Consider the following 21,241-nt stretch of genomic DNA (forward strand, 5'->3'; position numbering starts at 1 on the left):
ATTAAATCAGTACGTTGCCATCTGTGATTATTTCAAAATTCTACTGTACAAGCTGGTGTAGAGTTCATTTATCGATGATCCAAATCAGGCTTACTGTACGTGAAACGATCTGAAACTTTTTTTTTTTTGTTTTAGCATGTCTGTCATAGTATACATGATTTGGCTATTCAAAGGAAACAAAGCAAAAGTTCAAAAAAAATCACGGAAAGGCAAAGTGAAAAACATGGTGTAATTGAATGCTTCATTTATACATGCCGGTAAAGACTAGTACTGCTTTCTTCTGTGAAATTCTCAACGTCAAAAAAATTGTTATTCTTTTGTTTTTCCACGATGTCGCTGATCCGTAACCCCTGACCTTAAAGAACGGTCATAGGTCATTTGTATCACGTGACACTTAGAATCTTCCTCAGAATCTGATGAAGCGGTACCGTCAACATACTCTCTCCGATCTTGCCGATACGCTGCCTGTTGATATTGTGGACAATAAGAACACTCACTCAAACGTAACTTATTCAAAGAAGCGCCCAGAAATAATTTCAAACTGGGTTGCGGATCGTCAAATTCAACACTTAACCATTATTCACTGTTAGATGGGGATGACACTGAAGTCGAATCCAAAGAACGGAGAGACGATCAGAGAAAGATGGCTTCTTCAAGAGAAACTGGAACGGCGAGTTTATCAGTACCACAGGTGAGAAATATTGATCGTGGCTTCAGTTGCAATTGACAGTATATCTCACGATTTCAAAATAATCATTTCAACACTGATCGTTTGTTTGTGTGTTTGTTCTTTTATGACATCTACTTTACTTTCTAAGTTTTGACAAAACTCTTGACACACTGACATCTTTCTAAAAACATAATTTCTTGCCTGTAAACTCAGCTGGGTGAAATTGGAACAGAATTAATAAAAAATAATATTCATAAATTAGTATACATTATCATATGTGCAGGACAGACATGTAATAACATCAAACACGTAAATGTGATAGTGAGCTCGCCCATAGGCGTAGACAGTCTACGGCTAGCCTAAAGGGGCAAGTGTATTAAAGACTATTGTCTATTTGTGATGTGACTAGACCAGTTTTATATTTAAGTTTATAACCATTTTCCTGTTTGTAATCTAGCCCTAGCTAGCGAAGTTTAATACAGATTTGTTTTATAGTTGGTTGCAATAGTTCATGTTATCTGTTGTCGAGACTCACTGACTCCATCAATGATTGCAGCGTTATTGATTGTTTCGTAGTTGCTAAGCTTGTGATCATTGTGGAGATTGCACTCAGCATTCTCCAGAATGTTAAAATTTAGAAAGCTCAGAAATGGAAAAATAAGTTGTTGTTTTTGCTTAGAGCAGTAAGTAGGTAAAAATTATCTTGAGTTCCCCGCTCCATTTTACCCGGCCAGGGTTCCCTACCGATGGTTTTTATTGAGTATGTAAAATCTACCAGAATTTCACAGTCATTTTTAACAGGGTTGCCAAACAGAGTTATGGTGGATTCTATAGCAAACTTGCCCCTCTGTCCTTATCTGTTATGGGGGTGGGGGGTGGGAGTGGGGGTGGGTTCTCGAAGTAAAAACATTGCCATTACAATTATTGCAGTGGGTTTCTACTATATATATATATGTATGCACAATCCCCCCCCCCCCCGTTTACAGTCTTGCTTATTACAAATCCCTGGGGAGATAATTTAACCAGCGTTAAAAAAATTTGTTTTCTTTCCCTAGGCACAATTTCCTGCCATTAATTCACCACAGAGACTTGGAGGTTCCGCTGCATCTCTCCAGACTCCAGGTCGTGGCAAGGTAGCATTAAAACCAGGCAGGTCTTTGATGGACTGGATCAGACTTGGACGAAGTGGTAAAGATCTAACTAGTGTCGGAGGAAAAGTGTTACAGGTTACGAAAGAAGAGTTAGCCAAACATAATAAACCGGATGATGCTTGGATGTGTTTAAAAGGTGAGTGGAATAAAATAAATTAAAGTGTTGAGACTCACAGGACAAGTGGTTTGCAGTGACTTTTTTCTAGACAATGTAGTTGGACTCAGACAGAACATTAATCTTTCTAGCAAAAAATGAATCATAGATCTTCAGGGCTTGGATTTGAAATGTATGCTTGCGATAGTCGCATTTATCCAAGTGAACTGTTTCAGCTACAATTTTCTATTGAGTTCCATTGGTCAAACAGACTATCACCATATCAATTTAAGAGTCTAGATACAATGTTTAGTAGTCTATGTGTCCTGGACTACTGCTAATTTGGTAGTCTAGATACAATGTTTAGTAGTCTATGTGTCCTGGACTACTGCTAATTTGGTAGTCTAGATACAGTGTTTAGTAGTCTATATGTCCTGGACTACTGCTAATTTGGTAGTCTAGATACAGTGTTTAGTAGTCTATATGTCCTGGACTACTGCTAATTTGGTAGTCTAGATACAATATTTAGTAGTCTATGTGTCCTGTACTACTGCTAATGTGTTAGTCTAGATACAATGTTTAGTAGTCTATGTGTCCTGGACTAATGCTAATTTGGTAGTCTAGATACAATATTTAGTAGTCTATGTGTCCTTGACTACTGCTAATTTGGTAGTCTAGATACAATATTTAGTAGTCTGTGTGTCCTTGACTACTGCTAATTTGGTAGTCTAGATACAATATTTAGTAGTCTATGTGTCCTGGACTACGACTAATTTGGTAGTCTAGATACAATATTTAGTAGTCTATGTGTCCTGGACTACGACTAATTTGGTAGTCTAGATACAATGTTTAGTAGTCTATGTGCACTGGATGTAATTATATATAAAATATATAATATAAAAATATCCATGACCTAAGGGTTGTCAGTCACTACGATTCTAGCAACTCGTAGTGACAAGGGCCCCATAGGTCACTCATATTTTCCTTGGATGAACGAAGAAAAATATTGGGGGATAATATCTAAGAGTACTTTCATGTATGGGATAGATATTGGTAAATATACAAAATGGTCACTTTCTGCTAGCAATGCTCCTGACGCAGTGAGTCGATATCTCTTACACAACACAAAGAAGGTAGACACAACTCCATCCCTTGTAATCAGTTTACTATAAGAAGATAATGGATTGTTCAATTTGTTGACAGGTTGACTCTCTACACCATATATTTTTTCACTGTACAATTGCATTTAAATGTTTGAGCTGTATTAGAAATATATATTCTATTTACAAATTTTGTCACAATTTTGGATGAAAATGTTTTGAGTGAAAAACAGTTGTCTGGCAGACCTAGAGAAATAGTTGGTCCAGAACAAAAAGAATAAACCTATGTAATGCTGATGGTGTCACTGATTGAATGGAATGCGTACACGTACGGGGAACATTATCGTACAGGCGTACACATAATGACGTGTACAAAGTTGTGTTTAGTTACACATTCAGAACACAAACATGAAAGACAGTGGATTGCGTACACGTACAGGGAACATTATTGTACAGGCGTACACATAATGACGCGTACAAAGTTGTGTTTAGTTACGCATTCAGAACACAAACATGAAAGACAGTGGAATGCGTACACGTACGGGGAACATTATCGTACAGGCGTACACATAATGACGCGCACAAAGTTGTGTTTAGTTACGCATTCAGAACATAAACGTGAAAGACAGTGGAATGCGTACACGTACAGGGAACATTATCGTACAGGCGTACACATAATGACGTGTACAAAGTTGTGTTTAGTTACGCATTCAGAACATAAACGTGAAAGACAGTGAAATGTGCACTCTCACATTGACATCTTCTGTCCAGAAAGTCAAACACATGACTTTGTTTTCTAAGTTTGTCGGTATTTTTGCAATTTTTTCTGCAACTACCCAAATGAAAAACCGAACAATTAGTTTACAGTTATGCCTCCGAACTTTGATATAAAAAATACGACATTTAATAGAAGAAAAATGATGAAAACTTGTTTACAGTTATGTGTAGACTGCCATTTTGACATAGCATCATCCTATACAGAATGCCTGGGTTGCTAGGAATCACATGACTATGACACTACGGTACACGTATAGAACACACGTAACTATACACATCTAAACCTCTCTAATGGTGTTACTGACTCACTGACTGTATGAATACCTTCAATGATGTTAATTCTGAAAATGTTATACTCAACTGTAAACTTTTTGTATATGTACTTCTCTGTATAGTTTTGAAAATTAAAAGATTCATAATTTGGCAGAACGTTATGACTAAATTCTCTCTGTAAGGCCTAACAAAAATAATTGTTTGGTTCCGGTTACCTGACCCCACCTAGTTTTTAAGTGCTGACCCTGAACTTTTTTTTCCATATTCGAGAAAAAATAAAAATAAAAATAACAAAAATTGTGAAGTCTCACGAGAAATAGTGGATGCGGAAACTGACATCAACTTAAAAAGACAATTGTTCTTCCAATCTGTAATGGCTGTACATCTGATAGGAAGAAATGAATAACACGGAGACCATTTGGAAAACAATGGAAAACCTGAACTAGACTGTCTGACACTCACACAGACAAAAAAAATATAATAAATAAACTAAAAAATCTATCTACCCCACCTATTCTAAAATTGAGCATAATCGGAACCACACATTTTTTTTTTATTAGGCATAATAAAATACAAATCGGCAAGGAGTGCAACGAATATGAACAGTGTGGGACTCTAATTATTTCTATGTTAGATTTATTTAGGCCATATAAAAAAGTTGTTTGGTTCCGGTTACCCGACCCCACCTAGCTTTTCACGCTGACCCTGAACTTTTAGAAAACAACAGAAAACATAACTACCTGAACTCGACACATGTAAAAAAAAATAATTTTGAAAAATAAAATAAAAAATCTACCTACCCCACCTATGCTAAAATTGAATGTAATTGGAACCACACAATTTCATGCAAAAATTTTTGTTGTTGCAGAAATAACATACTCATACTGTACACTGTATGTGTATTACCATCTATTACATGTAGATGGGAATGTTTTTGGACAAATCCGACTCTATTCATTTGTACCGAGCCTGTGGTCACCTCAGGCGCCATACGATTAAATGAGGTGATATATTCAGCTGCTCTGAAAGGTATCAACAACAGTAGCACTCAATACGCAGCCGACCAAATGAGTTTATGTACAAATTTACAAGGAGATTTTAATTTATTTTCCTTTACACTGTCTGCCAAAATAAAGTGCCCTGAACAACTAGTAAAATGCCACGCAGTCAAATTTTTCACATCACAAAATAAATCCGTAAAAATTCTAAACCATTTCGGCCCAAAATTATTGTGGAATTAAATTTTTTTTTTGAAAAATTCAAATTTTGCACGTTTTTTTTTAGTGGGAAACCATTGGAAATTCACAGGCTATGACTCATAAATTCTGTGCTAATACCTCATCATCCGACATGTAGATTCTTTTGCGCAACTTATTTGTCATTATCTCTTTACTTCAATCCTCATCACATGGAAAGAGGTAATCACTGTCATGGCAACAGCTTGTTTCCATAGCAACATCATCATTAAACACTGGATTTACAAGAGAGCTTATGATGGAAGTATTGAAGAGCCCTGTTATAATGAAGACAGGAATTCAATAACAGGAGGTCAACAACTTTTTATGATGTTAATTATTTTGTGTTCTTCACCATTAATCTTTTTCAACTGTTATCGGACGATCCATCACAAATAACATGTTTTGGTAAAAATAGGCTGGATATACAGTTTAAATAGTTAAGAGAAATTTATTTCAACAATTTCCAGATAGAAATTTTCATAATTTAGATGAAGGACTCTTTCGATAATGAAATATATGTAGTAGAAGGGCAGGTAAAATTGATCACAACTTTGACTGTAAACTGATTTAGTGAGAGAAATTGTGCCTGGAAATTTAATTATTCTATGCTTGAGTGTTCTCAAGGATTCCTCACCAACTAATGCCATAATTTCATGAAAATCAACTACAAGTCATTTCCAAAACTATATGCTTGACTGTCTTGAAAAAATCATTACCAACTACTGCCATAATGTAATGACATGACAGGGTTTGAAATTAGCAGTAGTATAGGATACATAGACTACTAAACATTGTATCTAGACTACCAAATTAGCAGTAGTCCAGGATACATAGACTACTAAACATTGTATCTAGACTACCAAATTACCAGTAGTCCAGGACACATAGACTACTAAATATTGTGTCTAGACTACCAAATTAGCAGTAGTCCAGGACACATAGACTACTAAACATTGTATCTAGACTACCAAGTTAGTCGTAGTCCAGGACACATAGACTACTATACATTGTATCTAGACTACCAAATTACCAGTAGTCCAGGACACATAGACTACTAAATATTGTGTCTAGACTACCAAATTAGCAGTAGTCCAGGACACATAGACTACTAAACATTGTATCTAGACTACCAAATTAGCAGTAGTCCAGGACACATAGACTACTAAACATTGTATCTAGACTACCAAATTAGCAGTAGTCCAGGACACATAGACTACTAAACATTGTATCTAGACTACCAAATTAGCAGTAGTCCAGGACACATAGACTACTAAACATTGTATCTAGACTACCAAATTAGCAGTAGTCCAGGACACATAGACTACTAAACATTGTATCTAGACTACCAAATTAACAGTAGTCCAGGACACATAGACTACTAAACATTGTATCTAGACTACCAAATTAGCAGTAGTCCAGGATACATTTTATTAATATAATTATACCATTGTAAGTGATATTTAAAAAATCGAGGAAAGTAATGGGCAATTTTGAGCATTTTAACTCATGTGTCGAACACAGCAGAATCAATGACGTAAACACACTTTGTTGTGACATGAAACGACCAGAGTATATATTCCATACTTTTGTGTTGAACCTGGCTCGTGCATGGTATAATGTCTAATATGCTTGTACTGTGCACCCTCATCGACTACGTACCATATTTGTCTTTGCTATTACTGGCGCTGGTATAATTATGTTATTCTCCAATACTTTTCTTCAGCCTAAAAATACTCATGACCTAAGGGTTGTCAGTTTCACCACTCGTCTGACAAAGGCCCCTTAGGTCACTCGTATTTTCCTTGGCTGAACAAAGAAAAATGTTGGGGGATAATATCTAAGAGTACTAGTATGGGGTAGATGTCGGTAAATATACAAAAAACAAAACAAAATCGGTCATTTTCTGCTAGTGACGCTCCTGAGGCTTTGAGAGAATCTTGTAAGAGATAGTAAATAGGACACAGAGTAGTAAATGTAGACAGGCTCCTGGCCATGGTAACCATGGTTACAATGTAATTAGTTCACTTTCTGTAACTTGAGATTGTAGCAATTCAGTGCCTTTTCTCATCTTCACTCACCTATTACAGTTGATCAAATAGACATCTAATGGGACAGATTCGATTACGAGTTTCTTAAAAAAATCTTGGTGATCGAAGTCTTGTTATTTTACTTTCAAAATAAGTGAAATTTAAACCTGCCTTGGAAGGTCTAAAGTGCAAGTAAGCTTACAAAGCCTGTCTGGGGTTTTAGGGGAATTCCATGAAAGAAGTTAGTGTAAGGCAATTATGTCTGTTACTCTTAAAGAAATGACCAATCTGATTAAAATCTGAAGCGATGAAAGCGGCTAGATTTCTGTACAACTTGGTGTCAGTTTGTTTTGACTCGACTGAACAACGCAGGTTTCCCCAGGCACACTGGTTGCCGTCCAAACGACTGAAACAGATTGTCTGTAAATTGGTTTACAATTTGGTTTGATAGTAGATAGACATTAATAAGTAAATAAATCATTATTTATCTACATGTGAACTTTATATATGTGAACTTTATTTTGAATATCACCCTAGGCAGGGATGTAGAAAATTTTAGTAACAGAAGGAAAAAAGGTTTTGCAAGGTGGAAATTGGTATGTGAACATGCAGTGACCACTTTGCAGTCACAGAGCTGAGCAAACTCAGGAGGCCTCTGCTGTCACAATTTTTGCAAAATTTTGTAGTTCCATGGTTGTTATCAACAAAGGCTTTCCTTTACAATGGGCAAATTCAACACAAGTTTATTTGTGTTTTTAAGCATTTTGATAGTATTATTGATGTTTCAGGAACTTTTCCAAATTTTAGACTTTTCTCAACTGGAAATTTATCACTGACACGGTTATTTTTTCTGCCTTTTGGCTATTTTCTACATCCCTGTGTAGGTGATATATTATCCCTGCGTAGGTGATATATTATCCCATCTTATTTATGGTTTCATAAGTATATAAAGATTACATTACATGCTCCTTTCTAGAAGAGTCTTAAAACGTATATTTTCCGACAATGCTATTGCTGATGTTTTTAAATTGATTGCTAGTTTTTAAATCCGATTTTGTTTTTAGAGAAGCTTTTAAAATATTCATTGTGTTCTTATGCTTGATTTTTATTGTTGTTGTTCTTTTGCTAGTCTTTCTCATTTTGTAATGTTCAGACCGCTGAGACATGTTTGTGTAGTGGTCTTTAAACAATAAATAATTATTATTATTATTATTATTATTATTATTAGCACCTATATTTTGAATATCACCCTGGGGGGTAATAAGTTATAATATTCCATATCATATGTTATTGTTTGGTTGACAGGTAAAGCTTACATTAGCACCCTATAATATTTTGGATATCACCCTGGGGGGCAATACATTGTAATATTCCATGTTATTCTTTGGTCTACAGGTAAAGTTTACAATATCACACCATATTTTGAATATCACCCTGAGGGGCAATATATTGTAATATTCCATGTTATTCTTTGGTCCACAGGTAAAGTTTACAATATCACACCATATTTTGAATATCACCCTGGGGGTAATAATTTATAATATTCCATGTTATTCTTTGGTCCACAGGTAAAGTATAGAATATCACACCATATTTTGAATATCACCCCGGGGGGTAATAAATTATAATATTCCATGTTATTCTTTGGTCCACAGGTAAAGTTTACAATATCACACCATATTTTGAATATCACCCTGGGGGTAATAATTTATAATATTCCATGTTATTCTTTGGTCCACAGGTAAAGTTTACAATATCACACCATATTTTGAATATCACCCTGGGGTAATAATTTATAATATTCCATGTTATTCTTTGGTCCACAGGTAAAGTTTACAATATCACACCATATTTTGAATATCACCCTGGAGGATTTGATGAACTTATGCGTGGCATAGGAATTGATGCAACAGATCTTTTCAATGAGGTTAGATATTTACTTTTCTGATTCCAAGTTACTTTTGAGTAGCCAAATTTAGAATTTGGGTATTTTATTTCATGTAGAAGACCTTTTGTAATTACGCTATATAATAATAAATAAATGTTTATTCACCAATGTTATAAAATTAACCATAAAATATATACATAATTATATAGAATACATGGCAGAAGGGATCAAGAAATACCAAAGCTAGTCAAGCTTTTATCCCCCTCAGTGACTAACAGACATACTAGTACTTGTAGGTGTATATATACAACATTCCAGATTTCCATACGAACTATCACAAATAAGAAACATTTTTTTAAATGACAAAGCACAACAAACAACAATGGAACAGTAAAATTGATACACAAACATTTCCCACAGTGCATTTACTGTCAAACAGCTACTTTCACTGGTCCCTGCGTCATCACCTGACCTATGAGTTTCTTTGAGACCACAGGTAACTAGTAATCGCCATCTTGTATCCGCCATTTTGAATTACCATGGAAATGTGTATATATTCCCACAATCCTTTATGGTATTTTTGTGTGGTAGGTAGTCTCAGCCAATAAGATTCCTAGATGTGATTGCTAGTTACGAGTGTACATATTCAATGTACGCAGGGACTAGAGAAACAGCTACTTGCACAACAATATATTTTCATTGAAACAAAAAGTGGTGATCCTGAGGCTGGTATTGTTTGCCAAAGAAATAATTTAATCACTGAATCATTCATACATAATTTTTATTCGAGAAGAGAGTTCTGTTATGTAGGTGTAAAGCACACACACACACACACACACACACACACACACACACACACACACACACACACACACACACAAACACACACACACATGCACACACACATGCACATGCTCATGCACACACACATGCACACACACACATCATACAGACAGACACATGTGCACACAGACACACGCGCACACAGACACACACACACACACACACACACACACACACACACACACACACATACACACACACACACACACCACACCCCCAAGCAAAAACAGAAAAACTAGCGGGCAAATGCACTGTAAAATACATTCTAGGAAATGTAACTGACTCATAGTCTCGTTCATTGTTTTTTACTGACAATCTTTGGAGGTATAGTGTTTTCATTCTTTGCTTTCATAAGTTTTTTCAGTCGTGTATGAAATGTCATCATTGTTAAGGAAATTGAAATGAAAAATAAGTCATAAAAAAGGAACTGATTTGGATTCAAACACATCTCTATCACAATCCACAAGAAATGTTTCCTAACACAACTTTTTTATGGAAAGTTGAAAAATTATTCGTGCGAATGACAAGTATGTTCTGTTGTCCTTTTTCTGTCAAACGTTGCCTTTGTTGTCTTTGTTGTATAAAATGGCAGAAACAATAATTTGTTGAATATTTTCATATTTTACAGGTTCACAAATGGGTGAATTTTGAATCAATGTTAGAAAAGTGTTTTGTTGGCAGACTATCTGAATCCAGACCATTTCGACCAGGTGAGTCAGAGCGCCCTCTGTTGACCAAATATAGTAAAGGACTTAGGCAGTAAAATGTTTTGACAGAGATGAACAAGTTACTGGTATCTTAATGTGTATACTTTAGCTTTTGAGACTGGAAGACATGTCGATAAACTATCACGGACAGAACATGTATTTTTTGTGAAAATGAAGGTCTAAATGTTCCTGAAGATGAACTACATGTTTTGTTATTTTGTCCTTTATACCAGTCTCTTAGAAAGGAACTAATACCAAATTATTTCATACAGTACCCAACACGAGATAAAGCAATAACCTTACTTTCGACCAGCAATCAACTTACACTTTTTCAGTTGTCTATCTTTGTATTTAAAGCGTTCTTACTCAGAGAGAAGACATTACTATCTTTGTAATTTCTATTTTATTTGTCATTGTGTTCCAAAAGTTACTGTAATATTTATCCTCTTTTCGTTGAATGATGGGCGGTGGCCCTATACTTTTGAAATAAATCAATCAGAGTGAAATATGTATAAGGTTTTTGACAACAACTTTTCACAAGAAATATAACATATTTTTTTATGTAAAATACTTTAATTTTATTCATGGGCAAGTATTTTCACTTCTATCCTAAGTACCAATTTTGGATGCTTCCAAATTACACTATAACAATTTTGTTTTATATTATATTCCTACAGCCTCTTCCAAATCGTATCAAGCATTGAAACCTCCATCTCCTGTTATACCCAGACCTCTACAACCACCGCAGAATACAGACACTTTAGATGGTAAGGTTTGTTTTACTTGTCTTCACAATTCTTTGGGAAACACCGTCCCACCCTATCCATTATAGAGAAAGAGAGATATTAGACACTCTGCAGTTACTTTGGACATTGCTGTGTGTAGATTTCTCTTGGGAGACAAGAAATTGTAATCTATGCAAGTTGGAACTATGTAGGAAATCAAAATACGTAGAATTTCAGCACAGTATGATTATAATAAACAGCTATTTGAATAATAGGCTATATCAGACTACAGACAGGAAATTGAGAATACAGCGCCCTCGCTCAAATTGGGGGTATCATGACCTCATTGTACCGTATTCTGTAGAAGTGTAAATCAGGGATATTTTTCATATTGTTCAGACATAGAGGAAAGCAGCAATGCGCTATGAATAACCAAGTAAACTATACCATGTATACCCACAATGCACACACAGACAGGAAGTAGAGCGCCACCATGGCAAATTTTGAAAAGGCCTTCTGTTATGATAATTAGTGTTTATCTTTATTCTGATTTTGTAGTCTGTTGAGGAAATGTACGTATGTAAATATTATGATGTATGTTTCGTATAGATGATGAGATTGTCTTGTTATATCATCGACAAATAAAATATCGCACTGATGACACTCACAATATTTATATGAGCTTGATTGTTTACACCATATATGCCCCTGACCTGTTCATCTTGCAACGATCCAAGAATTTCACCTCTAACACCGCAATGCGAATGCCCCCCCATGTGTTTCATTGTTTTTTTGCTCCCTAGGAAGAGTACAAATAGATGGAGTAGAGAATATACAAATTGACAAACAACCCCCTAGGTAAGTGTAGGGAAACAAACTTTTTCACTTTGTGTAAAATTTCAGTTTCAAAAATGTATTTCCAAAATATATTACATACAACCACATATACTAAGTTTAGTGACATTTACTGTGAGTCTTTGACCCCTAAATACAAGTAGAATGAACCAGTTTCTGAATGAGAGTAACAGATAATTGGAATGTTCTATTGTGAACAGGGATGTACAGGTTACAAATGGGAGTGTTGTTGCAGAGAGAGGATTCCATTATGGTTTAGGGTCGACATAAACTCTTGAACTTGGTAATGTATTATTTGATAACGTTCAGGTCCAGTATTTTGTATGATCTTTTGCTTTGTTTTTGACAGGCATGACTGGTTCCAGACAAGTTCCACAGTCACAATAGTTATATACACAAAATGGAAGGTATGATATTCAGGCATAGATTCTACAAATCAGTATTTGGATGCTGCTTTTCATAGAAGTTACAAAGTACAGCATTATGTGCTACAAAATAGAAAATTTAACATTTTTTGAGTACCTACTTGTCTAGTTTTACCCCGGTAGTTTATTTGTTACTTCTGGCCACAGACCCCATTTTACAGTATTTAAAAAAAAAATTATACTTCCTTAAGCATAATTTATGAAAAATCAGAAAAAATAATGGCAATTTTGACTCACATAAATTTGATCACTGCAAAAGCAGTGATGTAGATGCAGGTTGACATGCCATAGAAAAATCAGGGTATATAATCCATATTTTCTGTTCAAATACAATAACTTGGCTTGAGTATGATATAAACACATTTACACATGAATGTATGAAAACAATTGGAAGAAAGAGTTACAAGCAAAATATACATCACAGAAACTGTACTTTTAATGGTGGCCCTAGTTTTAAAACGGTATGCAACAAATAGGCCATTCCAGATTGCAAACAGGAAATTGAGAGAATACAGCGCCCTCACTCGATTGGGGGTGTCATCACCTCGTAGTACCGTTTCTTAAGAGCTTTGCCCCTTGGTATTCTGTAGAAGAGTAAATCAGGGTTGTTTTTCATATTGTTCAGCCATCGAGGCAAGTAACAGTGCTCTATGATTAACTGAGTAACGTATTCCATGGATACCCCCCAAGGTACACACAGACAGGAAGTAGAGTGCCACCATGGCAAATTTTGCAAAGGCCTATTTGTGTAGACAGAAACACGAGAGAGACAGTATTAAAATGCAGAATAATCAAATCATTGCATGACGAAAGTCCATAGTACATGTTACATTCGTTTTCCAATGTACTATTTCAAAGTAAATATATACTGTACTGTTCACATCAGATCAGATATGAAAATTTTGGAATTGAGGGGTATCTGTTCTTTTTCCACTATGCAGGACATGACTGGTGACAGAATTGTGATTGATAAAGTCAACAAGAAGTTCAAAATAACTGCTTTTGTTGACGACTATAGTTTACTATTACATTGGGGTAAGTAATGTTGTAAAAATCTTTGAGAAAACACAAGATCAATCAAGCAAAATACAGAGAGGGAGGGAGGGAGGGAGGGAGGGAGGGAGGGAGGGAGGGAGGAGAGAGAGAGAGAGAGAGAGAGAGAGAGAGAGAGAGAGAGAGAGAGAGAGAGAGAGAGAGAGAGAGAGAGAGAGAGAGAAATCTTTGAGAAAGCACAAGATCAATCAAGCAAAATACAGAGGGAGAGAGAGAGAGAGAGAGAGAGAGAGAGAGAGAGAGAGAGAGAGAGCGAGAGAGAGAGAGAGAGAGAGAGAGAGAGAGAGAGGGAGAGAGGGAGAGACAGACAGACAGACAGACGGACAGACAAACAGAGAGGACAGAGACAGACAGACAGAGACAGACATAGACACAGACAGACAGAGAGTAATGTGATGTACATATTTTAACTTTTGCAGAAGAAAACCATATCTTGCGATAAGCTAAACTCTTTAACTTAATTTAAATAATGTTTATTTATGTTACAGATTTGGAGGGCAATATTTCAACAAAATATGAAGGTAAAGTAAATTTGATTCTTCTTAAAATTGTCAATTCCAGCCAGTCAAGGCTTGTATAAAACCATATGGCACACTGTGATCTCTTATTGAAAACAGCTTAAAATGCTTAAAATACTCATATTCATAATGTTAATAACATGATGTACTAAAACTAACTTCAGTAATAAATGAATACAAATATGGTGGTAAACATTTGACCAGGTTTTTTGTCAAATCGCAAATAATTGTTGTCAGTTGGGCTGTTTTGATGTTCAGCATTCTTTTTTATACAAACAACTCAATGTACCCGGTATTCCAGAATTGTTATGTTCATAAGAGATTTTAAAGGGGAAGGGATGTCTTGTGAATTCACTATATTGACTGAAAACTTGGATATTAAACAAAACAAAATGTGTTGGTTTCATTCACTTTTACTTTATCAGTATGGAGCTGCCACAAGAGATTTGAAAGGGAAAGGATATCTTGTGAATTCACTATATTGAATAAAAACTTGGATGTTAAACAAAATAAAATGTGTTGGTTTGATTCACTTTCACTTATCAGTACAGAGTCCTTGCAAGTTGACTTCCTTTAAATGTTTTGTCAACTGTTTATATCTCTTATTGTAATTGTAAAATAATGCACACATCCGGAAATACTTTTGACGGAAGTTCCCTACCAAGGTGCCCGTACATGACAGGCAGGACAGCAACTCCATACTAATAAGAGAAAATTAATGAAACCAATGAGGTTTATCATATCTAACAACCACAGTTTTTATTAAAGGGGCTCACTTAGAAAAAGGATTAAAATCTAGATGTGAACAGTTGTCTGACAGAGCTATTGAAAAACTTGGTCCAAAACAAAATAGTAATCCTATGTAATCCTTATGGTACCACTGATTTATTTATTTATTTATTTATTTATTTATTTATTTATTTATTTATTTATTTATTTATTTTTTATTTATTTATTTATGTATATATTTATATATTTATTTATTTATTTATATATTTATTTATTTATTTATTTATTTATTTATTCAGCTTTGACATAATGTCAGGATGAGTCACACACGTTACTATTATTAAACACCTATAGAAAGTGACCCTCCACAATAGAACAAAAACAAATTGCTCATACAAATGAAAAGGTCGGAATATTTTGTCTATTTTCATTTTTTTAATTTGCATATCCAGTAAAATTAAGTGGAGGAGCTGGCAAAGTTGATATAGTGTTACAGAAAGAAACTCAAGTGAAACACTGGCAGAAAATTGGTAACCCACTCACAGACCATAATACTTTCCAGAAAATAAGTGACAGAGGTGAGTTGAGGACACAGGAGAAACTTAATGTGATATTACTGTCCGGAACATGCAAACCCGCCATCTTGAATATCCTGAATGTTGCATCATGGGAAATATAGATATGCATCAATCAGTATTGTAAACAATCATGTTGCATTGTTTGTAACCACAAATAATGTAGTCATAGTTACCCTGACCATTGTAAGAGGTTTATTGTATCGATAACTCCAGATTAGGTGTTATGATAACTACAGATAATCCCACAAACCTTTGGATCTGAGCATGCTCAGTATGGATTGCATGTTCCCTATTGGCTATTCCAGGAAGGGGCTATTGAAATGGCTTCTGTCTATACGTCAGTCTGTGTGTCTGTCTGTGTCCAGCCATTTCTCATGATAGATCTGTAAGATTGTATACTGTTGACGAATGCCATTTTGTGACCACATTGGAAGCAACTTTCACAAACTTTACTGCATTATGCTTTTACACCTTTGTTATTTTTTTGTATTTTTGTAAATGTTTTTGTGCAAAAAACAAATACTAGTAAATAAAAAAAATGACAATCAACTTACCCTCATGATGACAATATCTTGATTTTCACACAATTAGTTACTAGTAGTTGGAAATATTGAAGTCACACGAAGCATAACTTAAAAGAGCTTTTGCAACTTTGAGATAGTAAACTTAATTTTTGTTAGATCTATTCACCATAGCTTTGGCATAATAAAAATGAATTCTAAGAACACACATTTCCCTTAGATGAAGTGAAAAAGAAACATGACTGTACAAAAGGTTACCATGACTTGAGTAAAATCTCTGGACACTGATTGTAATTCACCTGTTTTTCTGTTTTCCTTGTTTTGACAGACATGCAGTATCGTAACTGTACACTGAAGTGTAAAGAAAGTGTCAGCCATGATACATATCTGATGTGTATGGAGTTATCAGAAGGAAGCAGAATGGTTGTACCTGTAGGGTATCATGTCTTTGTCAGAGATACCATCAATGGTAAGCTGTGTCCAGGGGCGCGTTCGATTTGCATAATCATAATCATGATTTATCAATCACAATCATGATTTTGCATTTGATAAATACCAATCACAATCATGATTGGTAATCATAGTAATCATGCCCTGAATCATGATTAACATGATTACAAGATGGCGGACAACGGTAATCATAGGGTGATCATACGCCTGTGGCTGACAGCAAGTTAGAAATGACGGAAAACATTATGTAAATAAATTGTGTTCGGTCAGATTGGTAATTTGTTTTATCATTGTAATCATTTTTGAAGATGTAAAATCATTTAATTTATAGGAAATGTATGAAACTTTAAAAAAATGTTTACATGTATGTAATCATGATCATGATTAAGTGTTTTGTTTACAACCTCATTTCGAGAAATGACGTCAGATTAATCACAATCATGTTTGGGCAAATCGAATGCACCCCTGTATAGTCTCGGTAGTTAAAGTGGCACAACCTGAGTGGTTAGAGCTGTTAAATAGCACTCCTAGTGGCCAAACTATACAATCCTTTGTCTTTATTTTGACAGGTATGGAAGTAGTTAGACCATTTACTGTTGTAATTCCATCGTTATCAACCAGTCAAATTGACCAGGACATATTAGATGGAAGAGTGTTTTACTTGATGGTTAAGATTTACCAAGATGGTGTTCTGACCCCACTCATTGGAAAACTGAATTCTGGTATGTACATTCACTCCACTGTAAATCTGTTGTTAGATTCAGATATTTACTTCAGAAATCTTACTTTTGAATAATATCAGTAACTTGTGACAAATGCATAGTATTCTATAAGACAGATCGCATCAAAATACCAATAAGAATCACTCATGTAAAATTTTAAGATTGAAAAAGCTCTTTTACAAAGTTAGTGTGTGTGTGTGTGTGTGTGTGTGTGTGTGTTATGTGTGTTGTGTGTGAGGGGAATGTATATCTCTAAGTGCGGTGTGTATGTGGGTAGGTGTGTTGTGTGTGTGTGTGTGTGTTTGTTTGTGTTTGTGTATATCTGGCAGGGTGTGTGTATGTAGGTGCATTTACTAGGTAACGTTATGTTAGCTGGCATACTTGTACAACTTCAGGTATTAAGAAATCATACCAGTAGGCCTTCTGAAAATAATAACAATTTCATGATGTCTTTTTGTTGTATTGTTTTCCAGGAGACAAGGTATCGGTCAGTAATCCTGATGGTAATTTTCAACTATTCAAATTAGACACATGTCAAAGGTTGTTGCTATTGGCAGCAGGGACAGGATTTACACCAATGGTCAGATTAATACATTATAGCCTTCAAATCAACAACATTAATCGGTATGTTTCTTTTAAATATCATGGTCGAAATTTCTCCCTCCCCCAAGAAACCCCCCCCCCCCCCCCCCCCTCAAAAAACAAAAAAAAACAAAAAAAAACACGAAAGAAAGAAACAATGCCACACTTGATCTTGGTTGTATCGACCTGTCTGTTCATCTGTCATCTATTGTCTGCTATATCTGTGACAAACATGACCCTCCCCCCTCAACCAAATCTAGTAAACTAGTGATTTAGGTTTGTCACTTGCATGTTATTTGAACCCCATTTGGCCATAAAATCATGAAGCTGGTACAGCAGTGTAAAGGTTCACCAACACATGAATACAATGAATGGAGTCTTGCATCGTACTTCATGGACTTGTAGTTGAGGAACGTCCTTTTAATTAATAATTTTCCCGCCAAATTAGAATTTCCAAAATTTGTGTCTTTCTGTAAATTTTCAGAGAATCTAAATTGTATTGTAGATCAGAATAAGAAAAATAATGTTTTTGAACTTATTCATGTCAAAATTTTGATAATGAAGTGATAAGATTTGACAAATTTGACAAATTTTGACAAATTTTGATTAAATTTGGATTCATTTAGTTACATCTGTTATGAAAGGGGCCAATCTGATGTAGTGAACTTGGAGCGATTTCTTTATTTACCTCTGTTTCCTACATTCTTTTTTGTTCCGTGAGTGAGCACCTTTGCAATTTAACAGTGTGTAATTTTGGAAGTATCTGTGTACAACACAGGGACATATTTACTTACGATATGTCAATATCCAGAAATCGAGTTTCTCAATACTTTGTTAAGGGAGAGTATTTTTTTTTTTTTCTTGTAGGAAAGTTACTTTGTTGTTCTTCAACAAAACTGAAAAAGATATTCTGTGGCGGGAACAACTTGAACAACTGAAAGAAGATGAAAGGTATGTGATAAGATGATTATCAATCTTACTTACAGTAGTGTATTTTAGTATTACATATGTACCAGAGATTACTTGCACTGATGCTCTCGCATGCTAGTAGTATTTTCACTACAGTGCAGTACCGAAAACATTATTGTATACCTGCATGCAAATGATATGCAAATGAGGATGCAATCTTTCACTACACACAAAACCACGTGATTACGCTGCATGATTTTTATGATGGAAGTCTGCTGTTTCAGATAAACATATGTAATAATAACAAAACCCCATGGCATGTGAGTTCCAGTGTGGGTACTCAGGGGGTATTTTCACTCATGCTTGCAGTGTCTTCAAGTGAAAGTACAGGCGCAGACAACACTGCAAGCGCTTGTGCAAATACCCCAAGTATGCCACACTTGCACTCACGTGTCATGGGGTTGTGTCATACAACCTGTGTGAAGTAGGAAGAGAAATTGAATGTTGTAACTAGTGTAGCTTTAACTACCTAGGTACATGATTAAAAATAACAATCATTTGAGTACTTCGTTGACACCATGATGTCCGGCCATGCATTATGCATTCAGAACTATAGGTATGCGTAAGAATAAGTTGACCTGCTTATTCTATTTTGACCCCTTAGCATGAAGTGAAGTGCTATTGCAGGTACAAAGAATATAAGTCAACTTTCTTGTTTTATTTTGACCCCCTAGCATGAGATAAAATGTTATTACCAGGTATTGAGAATTGAATCCAAGATACAGTGTGGTGTATAGACTTTTACCACCTAGGTGATAGACACATCATAAAAATAACAATCATTTCAGCACTTAGTTGACACCATGATTCCAGTTATGGGTTGTGTCATATAACAGCGGAATCTTCATTTCATTCTTGCTAGGTTTGGCTGTACTTACATTTTGTCAGAACCGTCCAGTGAATGGAAAGGAGCTACGGGTAGAATACGTAGAGAATTACTTGACACCTTTCTTCCTAAACCTTCAGATGATCTCAAGACTTTAGTGTGTGTTTGTGGACCAACACCATTTACAAAAAATGCACTACGGTGAGTATCAAACATTGAACTGTGTGTGTGCAAAAGGGCTACCTCAGTGGAGGAAATAAACAACAATTTTAGTAATCATAATATTTTGTTCAATGTCATGAGTTTGTAGAATATATCAGAGTGCCTTGGCAATTTTACCTGGGTTCAACACCAAATTTTATGGTTTAGTGTATAGTAATCTATGCAAGTTTTTCCAGATTTCACTCTCTGTTTAATACCAGGGTTACCCATCAAAATGATAGTACATTGCAGGTATTGAAATCTATGCAAGTTTGACAAGACCCCCCCCCCCTTTCTGTTACCAGGGTCCCCACCAAAACTATGATACAAGGTATGAAAATTTATGCAAGTTTTACCAGATTTCTCCGCCAAGCAAAAACCATCAATGAGAAGGATTTTACTGGTAAACCCACGTCATGGACTGGTGATAACCACCTCCTGAGTATGGTATGCCCCCCCCCCCTCCACCCCCAACCATGCTTACATTACATGGTATTCATTGTAGAGGAAGACACATAATGCATCTTCAAACTGGTACCAGATCAATGTATATCATTCGTTTCTGTGTTTTACTATTTACAGACAACTGACAGACTTTGGCTACAAGGAGGAGGACGTCCATGCCTTTCTTGCCTAGAGAAAAGTTCACATTCCAATCGCAGAAAGAAGCTATAGTCGACAAGCTCAAAGTGTTAATCACATAATTTTATATCATATGTACTGTACATGTTGTATTGAATTATGTAAATAGACTTTAGGGGATGTCGTTTAGAATATGGTATATTTCTGTTTAATTTAGTGTACAGTGTATAGAACCATATACAGTGCTGGCAATAAGGGTGTACAGTAGTGTTTGCTCTGTAGATGTACACATTTCAACTCAACATACAGTGCTGACAATAAGAGTGTTTGCTCTGTAGATGTAGATGCATCTGTAGTCTACATCAATCATGCAAACACTACACTCTTATTGCCAGCACTGTATGTAGAGTTGAAATTTGTCTGCATCTACAAAGTAAATGTTACACTCCATTACTGTACATTGCTGAATGGTTACCAGTTCCTGACAGAAGTGCGCCCTCTACCATCTGAAATAAAGACACAATTTTCATGATTTACTTTACTAGGAATGACAGAATGATGTCATTTAAAGACTTTGTCAAATGAAATGAAAGGTTACGTGCAATGATTTGTCACTATGAATCTATTTTCAGCACAAACCATAGACATTGGAGAGCTCTCCAACATCTATGGGCAAAGTGATATACGGTGACGGAAATACACTACAGTACACTAAATTGATGAAAAAACGTCATAAA

At 35.4% G+C, this 21,241-nt stretch overlaps 1 protein-coding gene across 1 annotated transcript; it reads left to right on the forward strand.

Annotated features, from left to right (window-relative positions):
- The first annotated feature begins 498 nt into the window (after positions 1–498).
- On the forward strand, positions 499–20,793 carry LOC144445723 (cytochrome b5 reductase 4-like). Its single transcript, XM_078135366.1, has 16 exons — positions 499–691; positions 1,726–1,957; positions 9,157–9,257; positions 10,690–10,771; positions 11,446–11,535; positions 12,297–12,351; positions 12,698–12,755; positions 13,715–13,808; positions 14,315–14,347; positions 15,526–15,651; positions 16,501–16,641; positions 17,192–17,344; positions 17,818–17,968; positions 18,794–18,877; positions 19,758–19,922; positions 20,505–20,793. The coding sequence occupies exons 1-16, from the start codon at positions 644–646 to the stop codon at positions 20,557–20,559; spliced, it is 1,668 nt and encodes a 555-aa protein (XP_077991492.1). The 5' UTR covers positions 499–643; the 3' UTR covers positions 20,560–20,793.
- Positions 20,794–21,241: the final 448 nt, after the last annotated feature.

Source organism: Glandiceps talaboti, chromosome 14 (genome assembly GCF_964340395.1).
Source record: "Glandiceps talaboti chromosome 14, keGlaTala1.1, whole genome shotgun sequence".
NCBI classification, from domain to species: Eukaryota; Metazoa; Hemichordata; class Enteropneusta; family Spengelidae; genus Glandiceps; species Glandiceps talaboti.

Excerpts from the sequence above, each read along its gene's own strand:
- LOC144445723 (XM_078135366.1), top strand. The coding sequence starts at position 644 with ATGGCTTCTTCAAGAGAAACTGGAACGGCGAGTTTATCAGTACCACAG. Across the intron at positions 12,352-12,697 it reads ATTGACAAACAACCCCCTAG|GCATGACTGGTTCCAGACAA; the intron begins GTAAGTGTAGGG and ends TGTTTTTGACAG. Across the intron at positions 17,345-17,817 it reads CATTGGAAAACTGAATTCTG|GAGACAAGGTATCGGTCAGT; the intron begins GTATGTACATTC and ends ATTGTTTTCCAG.